This window comes from Formica exsecta, unplaced genomic scaffold (genome assembly GCF_003651465.1).
Source record: "Formica exsecta isolate Colony F162 unplaced genomic scaffold, ASM365146v1 scaffold15, whole genome shotgun sequence".
Lineage (NCBI taxonomy): Eukaryota > Metazoa > Arthropoda > Insecta > Hymenoptera > Formicidae > Formica > Formica exsecta.
In genome coordinates, this window is record NW_021848825.1 from 1,437,979 (window position 1) to 1,461,021 (window position 23,043).

The window sequence follows — 23,043 nt, forward strand, 5'->3', positions numbered from 1 at the left end:
AGATCCATCACCAGGTGAACGATCGACCGGCCGAGTTATCCGTCATCCCATCTAGGTTCACCAGCCGCCGATACTCCTCCACATCCGTCTCTCTCTCCGTTCGTCTGTCCGGTAAAGGTGTGGCCGGCGAGACAGACGGGCTGACAGTCAGACAGTCGGTTGTCTTTCCACGTGTGGCTCTGTGCGTGTTACGTCACTCTAATCCATGGTCAATGTCTACCGAGGATAACGAAAGAGAAGAGAGAGACACGCTGTTATTACATCGTCATTCACACTCAGCCGAATGCGACGAACGGTATAGAGAGCTCGATAGAATTCAATATGCCGAGTCCTTTCTTACGCCATTCGACCCTTCTTAATCGTTATCTGCGACCTATAATCGAGATAAAGCTGTACAAGTTCGGATCCATGAATCGTGATCGAAAATGCGTGTAAGGTGTATGTAGCGTGTCTCGGATCGGTACTCCGAGAGATGGCGAGGGAAAGAAGGACGGGCGCGAGGGAGAGAACGTCGAGAATAAAGAATAGTCGAGAACAGATCCATCACCAGGTGAACGATCGACCGGCCGAGTTATCCGTCATCCCATCTAGGTTCACCAGCCGCCGATACTCCTCCACATCCGTCTCTCTCTCCGTTCGTCTGTCCGGTAAAGGTGTGGCCGGCGAGACAGACGGGCTGACAGTCAGACAGTCGGTTGTCTTTCCACGTGTATACGTGCGCGCTTCATCTCGAATACTTTTTTTCTCTTTTTTTTTTTTCTATCTCGTTCGACGATGCACGATAAAAAGATCGCATGGACGCCGCAGCGGCTTCCTGAAAGCATTTAATTGCCGGCCTGGCACGCGATCAAATATCAATTATCAACACTTTACAGAGCCGCTCGTCGCGGAGAGTTCTTAAGTTCAACTTCGTCATCGGACCGTGCGGATTAAATCGCTCTTATTTAAGCGAAACGGCCGAACTCACCGAGTTGATTGATCATCAATGTTCTCTCATTTTCGAATCATTAGTTGTGCATTTTTCTTAATGGCTCGCTTTCAGATAGTATTGTTCGCTTAATCCAATGGGGTGCCGTCAAATAAATCGCGTCATCTTAAATAATAGTTTTACAATTATCTAGCCTTGAAGAAAATAATTATTACGCAACGAGTTTCTTACGGACATTAAAAAATTTGGATTTAGTTAATCTCTTAGAAACTTTTTTTACGCTAGTGAAAAATTATTCTGAAAAGACAAAATTCTATTAAATTTAATTCTAATAAATTTAATTCATGAGAAATTATGCCTCATGTATACAATTATCTATTTAAGTTGAAATAAAAGGTAGCCCGATAATTACATAGAGATGCAACGATAGGAATGATACAGATAGATAAACGAGATAGATACGCGGAAGAGATTTCCAACCACGTTAGGCTTTGCAAAGATCGATAATGACGCGTTTATCCGGACAATCTCGTCAGTTTGACATTGTCCTTTGTGCGTAGCGAACGTCGCATTTAACCGCGGGGTTATCGAACGCTGCATTCAGAGATTGCATCGGTCGATCTCAGATCTGAAATCTGCCTTTCGAGGTGAGTGTGATCGCGCCTTGATTGGCAGCTTTCCGAAGACATCGGTGCCGCCGCAACGGACGAGCCGAAGTATTTTCCCGGAGGCGCAAAACGGTACCAAATACGCCGCACGATGCAATCCATAGTCATGATGATTATATAATATCAGAAACAATGATAGTAATCGCGATAGAAGCAAAAATACCACATCGATAATTACATAATTATATAAGACATCTCAATAAAATCGAGATAAATATCTACTTACTTTCGACAAGTGTCAGATGTATTATTCGAAACGCAATTATACGCAAATGTACCAATTCTTTACTATTGTTCAAGTCCCCTATTGTTAAAATATTTTATAACAATTTCAAATCAGAAATAGAACATTAGTAATTGCACTATAAAAATATTTTTAATGACAAATTGTATTATATGTATTTAAGACATTTCTATAAAAAATATCTTCTACGTTATCTTGTTTACAAAACAGTAGAGAGATCCATTATTTTTCATTTTTATAACAATATTAAGCAATAAAATTTTCCATGATTTAAATAATATATAATTCTTAAAGAAAAAGTAATACACAAATATAATATATTATAAATATCGTAAAGATTAAATAAGACCTATATTATGGGGGGAACACGTCAGCTTAATTCAATATTTCTTTAATATTTATGCACATAAGATATTAATATATAAATGTGTATAAATTATGTAACTGATAATTTGTTATCGTGTATCATGTAATATCTAATCCCGTGAGCGGAATTTTTGGCATATTAATGGCATCCGCGTGCATTAATGAGCAAGAAATTTCCTTTGGAGAACCAGTCCGAGCTATTCCCAGTGGCTGTTCGTGAGAAATACTCTATGCTTACACAGACAGAGCTTAGTTAACGGAATCGTTCGCTCGTTCATTCCAACATCAACCCTGAACTCGAGAAACCCGCTCGAAGGCACTTGGTACACGTCAACGTCAAGTTTGTACCTACGTCGGGCAAAAGTGTAAGAATAGAATCGAATGGATAGGTTCTTCTGCGGCTCGTTGTGCACAACGTTGTCGAGAAGGAGCAGAACGCAGAACGGCAGAGAGCGAGAAGGAGAGAAGAGTACTTCTCTTCGCGAGTTGTATGGTTGGTGGGTCTTTAAAAATCTTTAAGAGGCACGCGCGTTATCGTTAATAGCGTACGAGAAGAGGCCTATGAAGAAAACAAAGACGCTATTGTCGCGTTTACAGAACTTGACGTTATAGTTCGCGGTATAATCGACGAGTCGTAATTTGATGACTCTATTTCTTAAAGTCAATAGTCCAAGCCATAAGCGTCATCTTTTGACTTTATCTGTAGAGTCACTGTTATGAATATACGCATATTTAAGATATAAGAAAAACAAATTAACAAAAATTATTATCGATAAAAAAGAGTGAGATATTTTATAAAATATATACGAATATTTTTATAATATCTGCTAAATATTGTACATTTTGTACACAAATTATTCTCAAGGTATCTTAACATGTTGGAAAAGAAATTATAGCAGCATCGAATCCAATTTGAATAAAATTGGGATGTAAGAACTTAATTATTAAATGAGGAGAGAAAGAAAATGCGCAAGATCTCATTCTATTTCTCTCTCTTGATTTCTACTTCTGGGTGGTTCGCATAAAATTCCTCGAAAACATTCCTTGAACGCGCAGGAGGTCGACGGCTTTCGCCGCAATCGGGGTGGGAAAAGTTGGTCTCTGCGGGTTACCGCTGGGTTCGTCGAATCTTCTTGACTCACGTCGATTGCCGCGGATACGGCAGTGTACCTACGGCGTCTTAGAGATACGTGATGGCTGTTAACATCTTCTTTCGTTCCCTCTCAACCCTACTCCTACGTGAAACAAAATGAACGAGGAAAAGGACGATAAATAACGGTTGCTTCTGGCGAGTCCGATCGCGCCTTCTACAAGCATTCCTAAACGAATGCAGTGCCATCGGCAGGTGAAACGCGGATATTTCCGGTACCGCGTCGCATTTCGTGTCGCCGAGATAAGATGACTATGTTCGGCATAGTTTAGTAAGTGCCGCAGATAAGGAAGTCTCGTCGGAACGGCTCCAATGCGTCACATCGACTTGTAATCGGCCCAAGTTGTAATCTTAATTACGTCGAAATGTCGTTGGAAACTGCGTGGTACGAGCGTATCAATAGCCGAGCTTGCAGCTCAGACTTTAGAAAAAGGTTTTCGAAAGAAATTTAAACGTGAGATATCAAGGCCTTACGAGGAAACGGCTTTTAACAGCTCTCTTGAATAAAAATAAAAGCATTTTTCTGCGCGTCTCTTTGTTATTTTAAGCTTGAAAAATTTGAACGGAAAATTAATTCTAGTGCCTTTTGCACAATTCATACCAGAATTAATATAATAAATACAATTAATTAAATATAATTAAAATAATAAAATTAATATAATATAAATATACATATATATATCATATATCGTCTCTGACCGTTATTTTCTCATCAGATGTTTTTTTCATAAAATTGAAGGAATGTCATTGAATATATAGTTGAATATATACATACATATAAATTTCACTAAATGAAAACAGAATACAGAGTTTATTATTTTAATTTGGAGCGGCATCCATTTTATTCCCGTTATATCATACATTTTATCGTCGCGATGTGCTACTCGCGAGGTGCCGAAAAGAGATTGCGACAACGGACTTAATAACGCGAATCGTGTAATCATACAATGTAATCAAGCGGTCCGTGAAATATCTCAGGCTAAATGAAATGTCATAAACTCGACTCGCGGCTTTAATGAAAACGTTGGCGCGCCAACCTAACCACGAGACTCACTAATTACTGTGTCCTGGCGATCGCTGGGATTAAGCCGCGGCACGTAGATTACGACAGCTTCCTAGTCGTGATTAATACGCGTCATTATAAAATAAACTTTGGCGCGTAATCTTCGGATAATTTGTACGGGGAGGCTGCCAAAGAGATAACACATAGGGGACACGATAATTAACTTCGGTACCAATTATCGTTAGCGGCGCGTTCGATCGCTATTGCGGCGAAATCGTGCGCTAAGAACGCGCGCGTGGGCATCGAGATGCAATGCACTATCTCCGTTAATAAACGTACCATTATCCAATTTACCGTTTTCTATAATTCACGTGCGCCGACGAGCATAGCAGTGCGCGCCGCGTCCGCTTCATGTTAAGATTGATGATTTGCCTATCTACACCGGCGATCTTTATTTACATATAATTAACTCGTGCCTCTCTTTGAAACCGAATTAATTATCCACTAAAATGCACGATTAATACGCTCACCAGTCTTAGCCTCTCTTCCTGTGTAATTTCTCCGCTTTTGTGACAGCTATCTGATGGCATTAGCGAACCGCGATAATTCATACGTGCCTCTCCGCAAATCATTTTTCATCTCCGTCATCGGCCGAATGGAATCTACTTGTGCATTCATACCGGCGACACAATCGACGAACATTATGGACGTTTATATGTGCTTACATTATGAAAACATCGTTATCTCATTTTATTTAAAGAACTGAGTTTCAAATCATTTCGCGAGTCTTATTTATTTCTCTCTTTTCTTCGTGCAATAGTATCTGTTTTAAATAAATTTTTGACATTAATGTGTTTATCCAAAAAAATCATGTAATCTAAATAACTAATATATTAAAATAATAATCTACATCTATAACATATTTGTTCCTCAAGATGCAACATATCTATTAATCTGCTTGCAGTTGGGTTCTTTAATAAATTCTCTTCGGATAAAAAAAAATTGTTTTATTTTTCGCGCGGACTAGTGGGGACAGACTCGTACTATCGCATGCTCGAAATCGAAGGAAGCTCAAATTAAAAGCGCGCGGCTTGGGGATACATAAGAGGCGAGAAGATGTAACTTATGAGAGTACTCCAAGAGATTTTCGCATACGCACTTTTGCTATTCGTTCTCGTTTGCATTCGTTGGCGCCGTGCGATATACAGGCGCGAAAGTGCTTACTTCTCCTTCGTCGAATGCCGGACATTGCGGCTGTCGAAAAAGGAAGGCGTCGAGAGAAGCGAAGGGAACGACGATGTGTGAACGATGCAGAAAAAGAGAAAGAGGAGATGGAAGAGATGTTTACGTTGGACTAAGGGATGCCTCGTTACGTTCCCTTGGTCCAGGCATATACGCAACGAGATAATATCAGTCCAGTACGAATATACCCGAGAAAATATGGTTATCTACTGGTTAGCGCGTACCATGAAATTAATAAAATATACTTAAAGACACATGACGTGAATTAGAATTGCGATTTCTGATTATTTATAAAACTCTACTTATGGCAAAGAATTTTTCTTCCGCGACGTATATAAAAATTAAGATATCTCAATGTACATATTTTAATTCGAATAACTGTTCCTACAATTAATGTAATTATTAATACTTTAATGTATTAATTGATAAGTATTTGAATATAGTCGATTTGCGTGTTGCAACTTCGTGTACGTTATTTTTCGTTTATTTTTTTTTTTGGGGGGGGGGGGGGAAATAAAGCTTAGTCGCTTTTGTACAGTGTAGTTCGCTTTGCAAGATGCCATGATGCAATTAATGTCTGGCGATTTATACGCGCGCCACACGCACACATCGCGCGCTTTATTAAATCGATTCATATTCCGACGTAAAGCGTTAAGATTAACCGCTCTGGAGCACGAGATTCTTAGCACAATAGAAAGCAAATTTTAAAACTGGATATACAAGTATCCATAAATGTATAATATAAATTTATTTTTTTCTGATTATTTATTATACATACACACAGATTAAAGATTATATTTATGAATTACGTGCAATTATATTATAAAACTCTGTTAGATATGGTTAAAGATTTAAAAACATATTTTTTTATATATTTTTTTAATTATTCAATTATTTATTAGAAGAAAATCTTCAAGATCAAATCATATTTTTCTTTCTCTATATAGACACATATATTATACTAATTAATAATTTATGATTAAAATATAGATGTATTATGTGTGTATGGATCTAAAGATAGAGTACTGCATTCTTTTGTGAAACATAAAATTATTTATGAAAATTTAAAATGCCTTCGAAATTTTTTGGTTTCTTTATAAGACTTATAAGCAATGTTAACATTTTTCGATTTTTACATTGATGATTGTGTACTCGAAAATTTCAGATACTCAAATTATGTGTGTGTTTTTTTATTAAGTCGGTATACTTCACTGAAAATATGCTTCAATCTCTTACTGGTCCTTCGCGTGAAATATTTTACCACCCTCGTCGAGCATTAACGAATCTTCGCGCAAATCTCCGAGTGCGAAATGTACAAGTTGTTGCTCGCCGTTGAAGTCACGCCGAGACGTACGTCGAGACACGAGGCAGAAGAGAGCGAAAGATACTCGCAAGCTCGCATTAAGCCCGCTCTTTCTTCTCTGTTTTCTTTGGCCCAAGTCTTCCCGCCTCCCTCGTTGTCTTTCCTCGTCGACAAGCACGAGTCTGCATCACGTGGAGAATAAGAGGCGCGATCTCGTAATTATTACGTCGTGAAGGATGGGAAGTGACGCGATGATTACCGCCGTTGCCAACCTCCTTGAAACCCCCAACGCGTCATTCTCTCGCCTCGCAGCTTCATTTTCTTTATTTACTGCCAAGTTTCCCTCGTGCGTCATATTTTGCGATTTGGTGACAATGACATTTCGTCGCATTTCATCATGATTCATTTTTCATAAGTGTGAAATACACGTACATGACATGTATACTTGCGAAGATAACATAATGGAAAAATTTTCGTCGAGTGTAAAACAGCTTGTAATGAAGGTTTAATTAGTATAATGTAATAACTAAGGATTTCATTCGACATTAATTAATGGTTATATATCTGCTAATCATAAGGAATATCTACGATATTCCGATTGAACTTGCAACACATTAAGCTGTCTTATCATCACCGGGAACAAAGACTGAAATGATCAAAGAGGATAGAATAAGAAGATTAGATTCAAATCTAATATAACTTTGGCTTTCATCAACCGGAAATATGTTATCTTTATCTAACACAAAATATAAAATATAAGATGAGATCAGTCTAGCGAATCATGTAAAAGTGCTGTCATAGTCCTGACAGGGTCAATTATCCCTACCATCGGCCGCCGCCATTCTCGACGTTAATTGTCGAGCGTTATAACGTGGCACGACATGCCAGCAGCACAGGCGCCACGATAAAAAGAGGAGCAGACGGCGGAGTGCGTCCTCCTTGCACGGTAGGATGCGTCCAGCCGCCATTTTGGTGGCGGTGCAACAGAGGGGTAATAACTGCAGGAATTCATGGTAATGGCGATAATGCGTGCCCGGACGACGGGGCCCGCGGGGCTGAAGGGCGAAAGGGACGAGGCCCCTGAAGAGGCCCATCGGAAAGAAGAAGTGGGGAGACTCCGCGTGTCACGATGCAGAAACTTACGTACGCCTTCGCGTATGTTTCGTGCGTACGTGCGAACACCGATCTTGAAGGGGAACCATGGGAGCGGGACCGGCCTGTTTCTGATTGGTCGAAGCATATCCACCGGATGTTGGAGGTCGGTTCTACGTTGGGGGAAAGTATTCGAATTATCCCTTACAGCTTGCACGGTATTGATAGGGGAAAATAAGGAGGTCCGATAAATTTCTTTAAAAATGACAATTGTCATAGCAATTTGATGCTTTATCTCCCAATGGGAGGGAAATTTAAGAAAAAAACAAGAATTTGTCGTTGCAATGTATTCGCATCAATATCTATATATTTTATCGTGGTACGTTTAATTTTCTTCATTTTGAGGCCAAATTTAATAAAAATTGTCAAAAGATTAGAGCGTTGGATATGTGCGTTTGACATTTATATTTTCATAAAATATAATGGAAATTTTTTCAACAAAACGGATTTTTTACAAGCTGCGAAAATCGACTTAAGTTAATTCTTTTATTATATTTCCCTTAGTTTACCTATCTTAAGTATTCATGCATATATGATATGATAGAGATGAGAAATGAGTGAAAAGAGATAAGAGCAATAGAAAAGCACGAAGCGTGCAATCTTCCATGGCAATCTTATAATGATTCGTATTTTAATATTCTTCTCTCAACACGATTATCTCTATATTTAATATGATAGTATTATTATGTACCGTTATTCTCAACATTTAATTATGAGAGAAGTAATATTACCGTTATATAGATATTCGTATTAAATATAGTTTATGCCCGTAATTAAGACTATCACGAACGAAAAATATGGCAAAAAGTGCGGCGTGTATATGTGCGTCACACATGTCCGCATTATTTATCATTACGTATAATGGACGTGCTTAAGACGATCACATCGTGTGCTCTTAATAGCGATTTCTTTCGTGATTGCGTCGTCGTTCATCCTGTGTCCAACCCTTGATTTGGAGCAATTCGGATTAATGAAAATTCTCGTGTAATACTTTTTGCATACGGCAGGTAGAGTAAGAAATAAAGATCTCCACACAGAGTAATATCGTAACAAGCCAAGTTGTATGTTTCTTCTTACGAATTCTACCACAGCCGTTGCCAGGTGATCATTTATTGCCCCAGTAAAAGGCTAATGTCATCTTCGAGTCTCTCGTCTTCATATTTTTTTGTGAAATTATATTGCAATAATATATGAAATAGTAAATTACTGTATACGTTTTAATTAAGACAGAATATGGATAAACGTTTGGTTTAGAAGAGTTCTTGTAGAGAAGGAATAGGAATTTCACAGCATCGTTACAATGAATTTCGTTAACGTTTGTTCAAGAGGGATCCATCCGAATCCTAAAGCACGCACTAGACGGGAAAAGCTGTTTAACGAATAAACACGTTGCAAACAAGAGTCGAGTGTGTATACGAAGAATAACCTGGTCTCGGTGTGGACAGATGCATGGCTCGCTCGAAATGACCACTCGTCATCTTTCGAGAACTTTTAGTTGAAGTGATGACAAGAAAAACCGACAGACTATAGTAAATGACGAACGTCGTATTACTTGACTAATGAAGCAAAAATATTTTACTAGTGCTTCTATTCGTATCCGATGAAAATTTCTTCAACCGCGCTCAAATAACTTGATATGGATCAATTAACATATTTTAATAAAAAATATTCTTACATATTTAAAAGTTAACGATATATAAAACAAAATGACGAGAAATTAAATGTTATTATTTCTCTAATATCGATTTTGGCTAATATTATTTAGATATCAGTGGGTTTGTCACTAAAAGAGATTCTCGTTGGTTTATCGCTATCTTTATGAATTTTTAAATTTTAATCGAATTTTCATGGTTATATTACACGGTCTTTACTTTCAAAAAATATAATTTTATTTTATATAATCGGTAAAATTGCATAAAAGATAACACGCCTCCGATTTTATTGCCACTTAAATATATAATGTTGTAGGGGAGGTTCTTCTGAGTAATTCCCCGCAAGAAATTTGTGGGGGACGACATTAATTTAGAAGATATAACAGATTAAAGTTTCGTAGTTTTAATGCTTTTCTATTATAAAATAAGGAAAAATGAAATTTGTTTATGTTGTATTTGTGTAGAGCAGACGTGGAAAAAGTGTTTGTTTACATTTACGGGATAGGTATATACTCATGGATATTTTGTCAATAAAAGCAGTTAACGAACTGCGAGAAATAAGTGAAACACATTATTGACAAAATATCCGTGACCATGTACCTATCCTGTAAATGTAAATAAACACTTTTTCGTCTGTTCTACAACAAATACAACGTACACAAACTTCACTTTTGCTAATATTACTTTATAATACCTGAGAAAAAGCATTAAAACTCTTAAATTTCAATGTGTTATATCTTCTAAACCGGTGCCGTTCCCCACTTATTTCTCGCGGGGATTTACTCAGAATTTAAGTAGCGATTAAATCGGAGGTGTGTTACTTTTTATGCAGTTTTATCATATAATCTTTAACCCATTTATATTTTGGTTTTTATAAAAGCGTAGTTTATATATGAGAATTTTCTAGCTTCTAATTATTCGTAGTATATAGCTAAAATAACTAGCAGATCGTTTGTGGAATAGAGATTAAAGTAATGTAATTCTAGTACTGTGAGAAATGTAAGACTTACCAAGGGTACCATCCACCGTTTTCCGGGGGAAAGAATGCCTATCGTTTCTCCATGCCCAGGAACACAAGTCGCAGGTGGTGAGTCCATCGGTGGCGATGCTCTCTTCGGGTAAAAAAGGTGGTCTAGGTGGTGGCGGTACAAAGTTGCCAATAACAGCCCATAAGGAATCGACATCGTTGCTGACACCGGTATAATATAGCAATTCTTCCTCGGCGACACCGGCGAACCAATCCATGTCATTTATATTAGGATAGACTGTGTTCGTACTTGTCGTAGTAGTGCTGGTGACCGTGACCTGAAAATAAGACAGTTGGTTAACTCAAATTTACACAATATATACTCTAATTATAAAAATTTCTTTTAATATGAATTTTAATTTTACAATATAAAATTATTTTAATTTTAATTTTAATTTTGCAATATATTTTAAATAAATAAATATTTATTATAATAGATTAGACCGGATCTACAATAGGTGTAGTAAGCTTTTAGCCTTCTGTTCTAAGCCCTAAAATATAACATAATTTCCGGCCAGAAATGTTTCCCGCACTGCCTGATGCTCTAATCTCTAAGCTTTAAGCGAGCTGGCCAGATCCCAGCTCTTAAAGCTTACGATTTAAAACTTTTGACCGATATAATCCTAAAGGCTAAAGGCTTACTATACCTATTGTAGATCCGGCCTTATCACGCGATTTTTTTTCTAATTTTAACTTAATTACAACGGACACTTTGCGATCATCTTTACATATTATAATTAAGCACCTATTTATTATTATACGCTTAAAATAAAAAAAAATCGCCAAGTATATATAAATAATAGATTTTAATATATTGCATTTTACATTTTTCTTTAAATAAAAAAAAAATCGCCAAGTATATATAAATAATAGATTTTAATATATTGCATTTTACATTTTTTTTCTAACTTCTATTTGTTGCATCCAAGTATGGATACTTTTTTTGTTTTATGTTTTTATCTTTTTTTTTACATATTATATGTGTCTTGCATATCGTTTATTCTGCATATATCTTGAAAGTTTAACTTAATTTAATTTTAAATTCAATCTATCAAATATAGTTTTGTTAAAACTTTTATTACTACGGTAAATGCAAATTTATTTAGTAAGGCTCGATATAAATTTTTACACGTAGTATACCTTCCAGTCCCGAGTAAACATAGCTAATGGAACTCTCATCGTATCCCTGCACGGGGTTATGGAAAAAAAAATTGAACGCATCCAGTCTGTCTCCACTGGTACATGTTTCAGGAAATGGCGAGGCAAACAGACGTTAAAATCAAAAGAGTGAGGAACACAGTCGGCGCATCTCTGAGCATTTTTCTTCCATGAAACAGTGGGGAACACCGGATGAATCTGGTCTTCACAAAGAGACATCCGATGTTCTAACTCTTACGACAAACCTTGAGAATTGTATGGGCGGTAGCAAACAAACGCGTCTTTCTTCTTTCTCACTTTGTTGGATTGCTATCTGTATCTTGCACTCGAATTTAATAGGAGATTTGATAAACAATAAGTTCACGAGTGGATCATCAAAATATATTCTTACAAATATCTGCCGTAAAATATCGCGTAGGAGATAACAATAATTTTGCATTAATACAGGAATTTATTCATTTTTTAAATTTTAATATAAATAAAATAATAAATATATATAATCTGCTATATGACAAGAATAAGATAACTTCAATATAATATACATAAGTACGAAAATCTTACGCCATGTAATAAATTTATTTATTCGGATATCCGATGGAATACCTCACAAAAAAACGTGTAAACAAGATCATAACGTGATTGCACACGATCAGCGTAAGCAAGAAAATCGAGGAGCATTGACCGTATATAACGCTGTATATTTTTTCCAATGAACAACTTGAAGAAGCACATATACATAGGCACTTTAAAGTCCGCATAGCTCGTCAAATGGTGATTACTTCGAGGAACGATGATTCTCTGATGCGAAGTTCCGTGTCGTAAGGCGGAGTTTAGCGAAGAATCGACAGCGGATGATTATTCGTATCGCTGATGATTATGAAATTATTCACGCGAGACATAAACGCATCCCTCCGTGTCGATGTTCTTCGGCGCACACGCGTGCAATAGTTAATTATTGAAGTAAACAAGTATTCGTAAAGAAATATGAACATATCGTTTTTTTCTCTTCTTGCTCGATTGAGATATTAATGTTGCACCGAATGTGGTTGTTGATGTGTGAAAATCAAGAGATATCTTTCAATGCTGCATGCAACATCTAACTAATGACTTCATCTATTCGTTGTTATGAGATATTCTGACGTTTTTCATGTAAATTGCATATTAATTTAGGATGTATACAATCGTATATTTAAGCAAAATGATATATTGGCAATTGTAATATTCGAAATAAATATAGTTCATTAATGAAGAAACGGAAATATCATGCTGCTTTTAATTGACTGTTATATATTGCAATCATATATTGCTATGTATTCATCTCTTAATGAATACAATAACATTATAAATTAAAAAAATGAAACTAGTATTATATATATACATTTTAATCAGAACTCTTTTAGTTTTATATGAAAATTGCATCCAATGCCAAAATTGAATAAAAATTAAATGTACCTCAAATTGTATATATATAAGATTTAAATCTATTTATAAAATACAATATTGTTATTAGACAACACTAAAAGTGCCGAATATGGTTCAATATTCGTGTTCGGTCATCATGTCTTAAAGGGTTAAGAAGATTGAGGGGCACAGAAATAATGCTGCGCGAAGCGTTCCTCTCTATTGAATTCCATCAGTCTCGGATCTGGTCGAAGGATCGAATGAAATAACCGCTCCACGAGAGATTCATTCGAGCGCGCCCGCGGTGGTTCTTCGTGTTTGAGACACTCGTGTTTGAGACACTCGTGTTCTCCGGTAGAAGTCTCAGATCGGATTGCATATCATCAACGAGATCGAGAGTCACTATGTTTATTCTCCTCTCGGTTCTTTGTCGTGGCTTTTCCACAGCGTGAGGTGGTCGCGGTGAAGATTCGACTGCAGGTACGATGCATCCATGTTTCCTTTATAGAGAGGTGGGGTACTTTTGTGCTGCGCGAAGGAGGCTCGCGTGGTCGGGATTATGGATAGGACCCGGGAGAAGCGCTCGGGCCCTCCGCACGGCACACAATGGCACGCATTGATCGGCTTAATTACCGTGATATCGGTGTAATTAAAGCCCCGTTGTGTTAGAAGCCCCTTTCTACGAAGACGTCGAAGAAACCGGTGACGTAACCCGGCGTCGGGATTCGCGCGATTTCCTACGCGTCTCTCCTCCCGATTGCATCGTACCATTCTCTCGTCAAAACCCTTCTGTCACTTCTCCGCGTTCCTCAGCAACGCTTTGTTAATAAGCCATTATCCGGTCGGCGACATACCATCGACGAGGCGCACGGTTCAATTACGCGAAGCTTTTAAGAAACGCGACTCGCTGCATCCAGCTGTGGAAAAATTACGAACGCAATCTCATCCGACATGTGCAAGGTCATCCAGGTGGAGTCGGATTTTTTACCGATTAAATACATTCGTTATATTGCGATTTAATGAGAATAAACAGGAGATTATGCTTGCGTCAAGATAAACGAAAACAACTTTGCCGTTTTTCCTCCGTGTTTGCTTTTTCTCTTCTGATTCCGCTTTATTAAACAAGTTTTGAAGTCTATATCTCAAGTTTTATTATATCATTTTTTTTCTATAAAAACTTTACACACACCACACACATACATATATACATACGTATATATAATTGTCTAACTTATTTCTTTTTTATTAATATCGAAACGCATTCAGTTAATGAATATTGTTGAATATAATGTACATGATATTTTTAATCACCCGGAACATTAAACGATGACATCATAAAACAATCGAGAATCGCCAAATTGTCATACGCGAATAACTTTTCCCTGTTTTCGACGCTTCCGTAACGAAATAAATTTTTTGTGTGATACAAAATCATTTGCACGCGTCCACAATATTTGGATCCAAGACTGAAATCAACGTATTGTGTATTGCCTTCCCAAGATAGATTGCAAAGACGTGGATCTTATAACCAGAAAGAATTATCCAATCTCAAAGCTTATAACCACTTCAGATCAAGTAAGTGACAGCAAAAATAGTTTAGATCTGTCCGCATGATATAACAATATTTACGTTTGTCGTAGTCGATCGATTCTTTATCGCAACATAATAATACTTCCTATACGTGATGATTGTGTAATCTCACATAATAAACATCCACGCTCGTAGTCAATTAAATGTTTAAAATATGGGATTGTTCGATTGATTTGTGGATCATCAGTATCGACCTAACAAGAACCAATCCAAAGGGTTAGCACCTCGGGGGCTTGCTTTTTTATTTCAATCATCTGTACTCGTTATATCCGAAGTCTAACGTCTCGTTATAATTACGAGGCGTTTACGAGCGAAAGGGATGATGGCTTATACTTGTTAACCCTAACATTCTCTTCAACGGTTCTGTCGTTTCTAGACAGGCTGATATACACGTTCAATCGTTAAAAGAAACGCGGAAAACATTCCTGTATAAATTCTGCATTCTAATCGCGAATTCATATGTATTTTAGAAATAAAAAATATTCTTCTCTTTTAGTATTATATATTAATCGTCGAAATTAATGCTTGAATTACTTAAATATCTCCTTGTGACTGATAAAGTTATCATTTGATTAAAATATCACTTAGTATTATGATAATACAAAAATTTACATGAAAAGAAATATTCGAAAATTTTAATGAATAGAGAGTCGTTCATATTATTAATGTAATTAATTTACACGTAGCTAGTGTTTAAATATTTAAAAATATTGGTCACGATGTTTGAGATGTAACTTTTGCACGATAGGAACATAAGAAACGTCGTTTATTGCCCAGAGTCAAAGGGCCGACATCCAGAATGCGACTAAAATTATAGGGCTTCCTTTGAAATTTCCATAGTAAAGTAGGTCTAAGATTCTTTTTATGGTTGCGATTCGCACCATTGTCCCTACGGTTTCTTTCACGGGCCCCGATGCCAACATTCTCCGTCTCTCCACAACCCAGTGTTTTCAAATATATTCTAGAACTCGCACTACGGAATTCGCGCCCTGTTTCTATCGAGCTGCCGCCGCCTCTCGATGTGTTTCGTCGGTCCGCACGCATTTGCAATTCTGACACATTTGGCGGCGAGGATATAACACACACGTTATTCGCAGTCGAACTTGCCCTCTTCGAGATACAGAGTAACACAAAGGGAGGAGAGTCTTCCGCAAGCGATGTGTGTCGGGAATGTTGGAATACCAAATACGATTCCCGGAAAGATTCTCCTGGTTTCCATCTCGCGTCGCCTCTTCGTCTTCAATCCCGTCCTCTTCGTCGTCGTCGCTGACAGCGTCTCGCGATCTTCGTGGTCCCGTGAATTTTCGGCGCTCCTTGGCACAAGGCCGGGAGACGCATCTCTCTTATCTTTCTTCTTCAACTCCCCCTCTCTTTCTCCCGCCAAGTTTGAAGGGTCGTTAAGGATGAGTTCGAGGGCCAGAGCCGTATATAACGGATAATTGACAGCCGTGCCGTGGCCGCCGTTTGCTTTGCATGGACATTGAATCCGCGCGGTAACGGATGGACGGGATATACGGCCGAAAGGAAGATGAGAGGCGGCGCGACGTGAGGCCACGAAATTCGACCGATTCGACCAGCCGAACGAAACCGCGAAAGAGCACGAGACGTGACATGCGGCCAGGAGGAGAAATGGAGAAGCAAATGTATGCTCGCGCTCGACAGACTCGTAAATTCTTCAATCTCTGATGTTCGGAAAAACGGACACATACGAATGCGACACGGTGCTGTTCTCCCACAAGATGGGCAATCTCATTTCGGCTTAATTGCGACTCGATGCAGCGGTACTTTGCGCATCTCGCTACACCTTATCGAAACAAAACAACAATATGAAATTTAAGACAATAAAATATGACTTTTGATTTTTTCCAAGAAATATAAAAATTTTAAATGTTGTGTGTGGGTGCGCGGTAATAATTAATATAATTGGTATTTCATTGAAATTTACATGAGAAATTTGTTAACGATTTTTTAATTATAAGCCATTCTAGTATCAAAAACATAATGGTTTTCTGTTAGGTTATGCATTATTGTTTTGCAAAGCAATTGTAGTTGCAGTTTATATGCATCAATATATCTAATACAAATTTTGTTTTTAATTATGTATATTTGTATATATAAGATTTCTATCTTAAATGTCATATGATATTTGCATATTTTATTAATAAATCATTGGGGCGCTCTAATAATAACAGAAAGTAACTGAGAGATAAAGTTACCAGTTTAATTCTTTCTAAATCGTGCATAAAGACATAGATAAAAATATAAAGTGAGAGTAATAGATTCTTGTGAAACTGATTTGTACATAATATATACGACAATTTCGCGAACTATCTTTATTTATGCGTTGTTGCTATATTATTTGCGCGGTTTGCAACACGAACTATAAAAGATTGCCTATAAAACACCACTCGATATAATTGAAAGGATAATTTAAACGGACGGACACAACGATGCAACGAGATTATAAAGGTCCGCAGTTGCGTATATGCAGTCTTGCATGCGCGAGCGTCGTAATTCGAAAATGTACAGTTACGCGAGTCGCAAGTGGAACATTCGTAATGCCCGTGAAAGTATGAAGTCTCCTTTAAATTACGCCGCAAATTACCATCTCCCCCGCTGTTTCTCGCCGTGCGCCGCGACCTCACGCGTGCCGCAAACGCACGCAAGAGCACGCAACTCCCTCGCGCATTAAGAGAACTAATGAACTTCTCAGAGTATATCTCAGCCGGTCGTACATTTTTCTTCGATACGTTCCACGTCGTTACACGAACGACAGCGATGATGATTTTCACACCCGAGCGACTTTTTATTAAATCGCGACATGTAAGAATATTCACGTATACTCACGCACGCGCGAGGAATATTAACGCTCGTGATTACGCCGAGATATCAGGGACTTTTGATGTTTATCCTCCTTGTGCCAGTAAAATATGATTTGCGAAGGCTCTTTAATCAAACGACTTTATTATGTCTGTGTCACACAACACATACATGCTACATTTATTTTTCGTATTTATTCACGGCATGTCAATGCAAGACATATATGTATGTATAAATATTCAGAAATTTTATAGCTGCATTTGATACACATCTGACTTTCATATTAATGCGAATTTGTTCCTCTATTAATTATTTCTAATCCTAAAAACAATTAAATGCCTATATAAATGCGTGTATATATATTTATATATGATACACGCTATTACACATTTATAATTAAAAACAATATTATTTTGTTTTACACTTTTTATTATTATTGAGTATTTTTTACTTCAATTTTTATGATTGTTTTTAAAGATTTTTGTTGTTTTGATAAATTTTCCCTACGGCTTGATGCGGTAATAAAATATCTGATCGCAAATAGATTTAGATTTTAATTTCTAGTTTCCCAAATCCACGTCGAAATCTATTTTGTTTTCTCGCTTTCTTCGAAAGAAGATTGAGACAAACAACAAAAATGACTTGTCAGAAGATACCTTAATCCTTCCTAAGAACGTAGTGATCGATCTAAAACAGCGAACAGGATATATGGGTTCTCTTAAGTTCTCGCAGTGGCGTACCTGCGGTTTTCCGAACCTGTTTCTTCTTGTTTGTGCTTCTCACCTTTCCTCTTCTCATCGCAACAACTCGCGTTGAAACCTTGTTGTCCCATTCGGCTTATGTTGGCGTGGTGAGATAAAATCCGGTGGCGGATTAGCCCCGGTAATGGCATCGATGCAGAACCAGTCAGTGGACCAGGCCGATGTCATAATATTATGGTACGTGCTGATGTTAGCGACGTGTTATGTGACGCTGGGACTTTCTTTTTATCGGGTGAACAATGTTAGTGTAGCTAAAAACCGACATGTCCAATAGCAAATCTTAACGGCTTCGAATCACTTCTACCTTCATCGGTTGAAATAAAATGATTTTTAAAGATCGAGGTTGAAACAGTACTCGAAAATACTTGCAATGTTCGCAGAAGATCGTTACTCGAAAACGGACAAAAATTTCAGTAAATTTTACATTACATAAGAGCAATAAAAAATCTCAAATGCAGAAGAAACGATACCGCTTGCCATCTTCTGAATTCGGAAGTTATTCCCCCTCTCACCTCCAATTAAATTTTTTTGTAGAGCACGCACACATTTGCCGATAATGAATTAACATGAAATGGAGATATAGTTTATTTTCGTCCTCGCGCGTCAAAGTCTCTCGCGTGCACCGATTGAGCTTTTGACGAACGCTCTATTATCTTTGTCCATCTGACGAGGCCGATTGTAGAAGAAAAAAAAAAGTAGCGAGAAAAGAAAACAGTGACGTTGAACTAAACGAAGAGGGATAAAGAGAGAATGTATACATATATACGGCGCATAGAGAGTAGACACCGGCGACTACTTTGTCCGTCTCTGTACGCGTTGAATCATCCGGTCAGTCGGTTTCCTTTCACGAGTCGATGGCAGCCGTTCCCGCATCAAGGCCTGTGGTCTCCTCCGAGCAAGCATAATGACTCAATCCACGATCCACCTTGCCCCCACCCTCTTGTCGACCACGAGGAAAGATATCTCCCTCTTTCTCTCTTTCTCTTTTCCCCGATTTCTCCTCCTTCTGTATGCCTACCTTTCTCTCTTCATCTTGCGAAGATTATACGTCCGCTCGACCCCCGAAGACGAGAGATCTGTGGTTTTTCTCGTGACCGTCTGCTTTACACAGTTTCCTTTGCCGCTGTATTCTTTAACCTCCTTCCAACTCCTTTTTATCTTTGTCATCTTGTTCTTATTCTTCTTCATCTTCTTCTTCTTCTTCTTCTTTGTGACCGAGTCTTGCGAAGAGTTGTGCAAAGAGAAGTTGACTTGAGCGGCGCTAACTTATGCGCTCGCGTGACGCCGTGCTGTTTGTAATTTCTTGTTCTTATTCTTCTTCATCTTCTTCTTCTTCTTCTTTGTGACCGAGTCTTGCGAAGAGTTGTGCAAAGAGAAGTTGACTTGAGCGGCGCTAACTTATGCGCTCGCGTGACGCCGTGCTGTTTGTAATATTGTATGAATCTTCCTATGATTATACCTTATGATCCTGAAATTTGCTATGACGATAAGCTGGGACGACAGGGTGCAAACGTACTCGAATGATTAGGTCGAGTAGACGCGTAAGATCAGTAGCCGATTGGCCACCGGCTGTTATCTCCGATAAGCGAGTGAAACGCTAAAAATTACCGGTTGTTCGAATTAAGATGCGGTTGAACCATGTTTAACGGTGGAATGTTTCGCAGTTATAACAATTATTTTGTGCCGAAGTGTTATCAAGTTGAAGAACAGGCCACGTTTAGAAATCTAATTTATCGAAGCAAGATTATCATGAAAAAATGAACTCTGAGATATTTTATAATTTCGCTAAAAACAATAGAATTCTGTAGTACTTCGTGACAAATTGATTTACAGTACAGACGCTTTTATTGGAATGTAGGATGTATCGTATTCATCGCGTAAATTTAATTTTCTTTACGGTATCTACTGCGATTGAGGAAGATAGGAAACAGTATACATGTGCATGCGTACTGAGAGACATGTTGTATATATCATGCGGAGGTTAAGGTCGACAGTACATCCTTAGCAGCTGCAATCTAACGATCTGCGTCGAGACATCCGAGTAACGATTACCATACTGAGTCGCAATCGTACTCGCGCGAGATGCGCGCGAGATTGCTACCGAGTTGCGAATAATTGCAGCTCGAAATAAAAAACATCACCGTTTAGATATCCATGTTTAACAAAAATATATATTTCTGTAAAATTCAGACGTAGGGATATAATTGCCAAAATATATTAGGAATACTAATTGACATATCCGTTGCATCATCTCGAGACGAATATGATGCCAAGTAATTCCCTCCGAGTGAGAAGTTTTAATGCATTTAGATATACTCTATATACGTTTTATTTGTCTCATATTTTATAATCATTATTAATATAAGCACGTTTAAAATTATTTTCTATTCATACATTTGATTATAATAATTTTCTGAAAATTGTGCACATATGCGTCCGTTTTTTTAGAAGCTTTTTACCCTTCAAATAATTTAATATTTATCGCGTGAAAATGCATTGGCGTGAATCACACAATGGTCATTTAATTAAGCATTGAACCGCCGCGGACAAACACCATTTCTCGCAGGTGGTTGGTTCTCTCATCATCGTCGGAAATTGTGGTGTTTCGACAGTGAATTGATCCAGTGAGAGATGACTTTGCACTCTTGTATTAAAGAATGCGGTTCAGAAACGAATCAAACACGAACTTTTAAGGGTTGCGCGCAGAAACAGCGATATGTTCCGCATCACAGGTGTCCTATGGAGTTTAATAGTAGAATTCTTTATACTATGCTTTAGGATTTGTCATGTAATTTCGCATCTATTCACATCTCTATCTTCCCATAATCAATCTTGTTTGCTGTGTGTGCACAAGAATATGTGTGTGTATCAAATATGGAAAATATTTATAATATATATTTATATATCACATAAAGATATATATTTAATTATTATATTGTACATAAGAATTTTTATTATATTTATTATATTATAAAAATGTTACGAATGTCACGTTTCATATCGTACGCGCGCGTTGCAACGATTCAAAGTTATAGTGCCGGCTCGAGTGCGAGCCGATGCAGAAGAGCGTTTAAAGACATCTTTATCCCGTTCAGTGCGCGATAAGAATGGTCCGGGTTATTATTATGATTTCAATGCCGCGGACTACCGATGCAAATCGAGATCGTGCAACTCGCTCTCTCGCGCCTATCGGCACCGCCGATCAACACGGTGATTGATTCTTCGGTATTCATGCGGATCGACGTGGCGGCGGCATGGCGCGCGATATCATCGTCGTCATCGTGAAACTGCTGTCGTTCTGATAAAGAGAGAGAAAGAGCAATGACACACGCGCTTTCAAGAGAAATATGGCCCTTGTCCTCGTATATACGGGCGTTGCGTCGTTCGCCAGTTTCTAGTTTCCGGTGGGACGCAATCGGCGGCTACGACCGGTTCAAAGCTACCGATGTTACTACCGGTCGCAGTTGGCCGATAGTTTCAAAGTCCGTCCCTCTCGACGGTAAAGTTAGCCGAGCGAAACGTCATTTTTCAAGCGGCCGAGTTTCTCTTGAGAATCGCCGGCCGGCCGCTCGTTTCTGTTCTCGCATCGCGCCGGCTAAACGGAGAAATTGATTCATGAAATATGGGATCAATGCGCGCGGAACATTTAGCACCGCGTTTGCGATCTTAATCAAAAGTTGCGCAAGTCTTGGCCCGCGCGAGTTCGCGAACGATAAATAATAACTTTGGTCGTGACTGCTATTACTTTAGCTATTCTCAATTGATTTTTAACGAGTGTTCTTTTATAAGGCTGCTAAAGAAAATACATGACGGTTATTTTTTATTCTTAAATAATTCATTTAATTCATAATTATTTAAAAATGTATTCCATATAGAAAAGATTTTTTTTTTTTCTATCAGAAATAATGTTTATTTTATATATTTTTCTAATAATTATAACTAAGATATTTAATTAAAAAGTTTTTATCTTATTTTTTATAGTGAAGAACTTTTATTAAATAGAACAGAAGAGAAAAATTGGATAGTAAATGCTGAAGATGTTTAATATTGTATGTAAATTAAAAATTGTTAATTGATCGAATCAAACAAGCGCTATTGCCCTATATTAGTAATTGGAGAACGACCTTAATACCGCACTTAATAAGCATATATTCGTTTGTCTCATCTGAATGCGAATAAATCGTTCGCAAGCCGTTTACTCTACCACGAGGACCGACTAGCGAACACGGACGTTATATGAACTTCGAGACGAATTTTTATAAACTCACTCGCATCGGCCGTATCTCCACGCGATCGTCGTTAGAGTCCCCTCGAGCGCCGCTCTTGCGCATACATGCGCATATGAGAGCTTTCAGGATCCGGTTTCCCGGCGCTCGGCTCCGGCGAACCACCTTCTCCCGTAGCCTGTTTCGTGCGACGACGTCGGTGCCGGCCTTAATAATGTCTCCGATGCGAAACCGTAACTTTGTACGACGGATACTGGGATAAGGGCTGTGGTATCGGGTCTCTCGGTATGCATGCGGCCGCCGAGCGCAAGGAAGGAGCACCGGGAAGATCGGAGCCGCGAAACGAGGGAAA

General features: G+C 38.1%; 1 protein-coding gene across 1 annotated transcript in view; it reads right to left on the reverse strand.

Moving 5' to 3' along the window:
• LOC115232799 (TSC22 domain family protein 1) overlaps positions 1–23,043 on the reverse strand; it is a 79,789-nt gene that overhangs the window by 28,253 nt on the left and 28,493 nt on the right. The window contains exon 2 of the mRNA XM_029802906.1: positions 10,719–11,013. Within this exon, the coding sequence (XP_029658766.1) occupies positions 10,719–11,013 (295 nt within the window). The remainder of the gene's footprint in view (positions 1–10,718; positions 11,014–23,043) is intronic.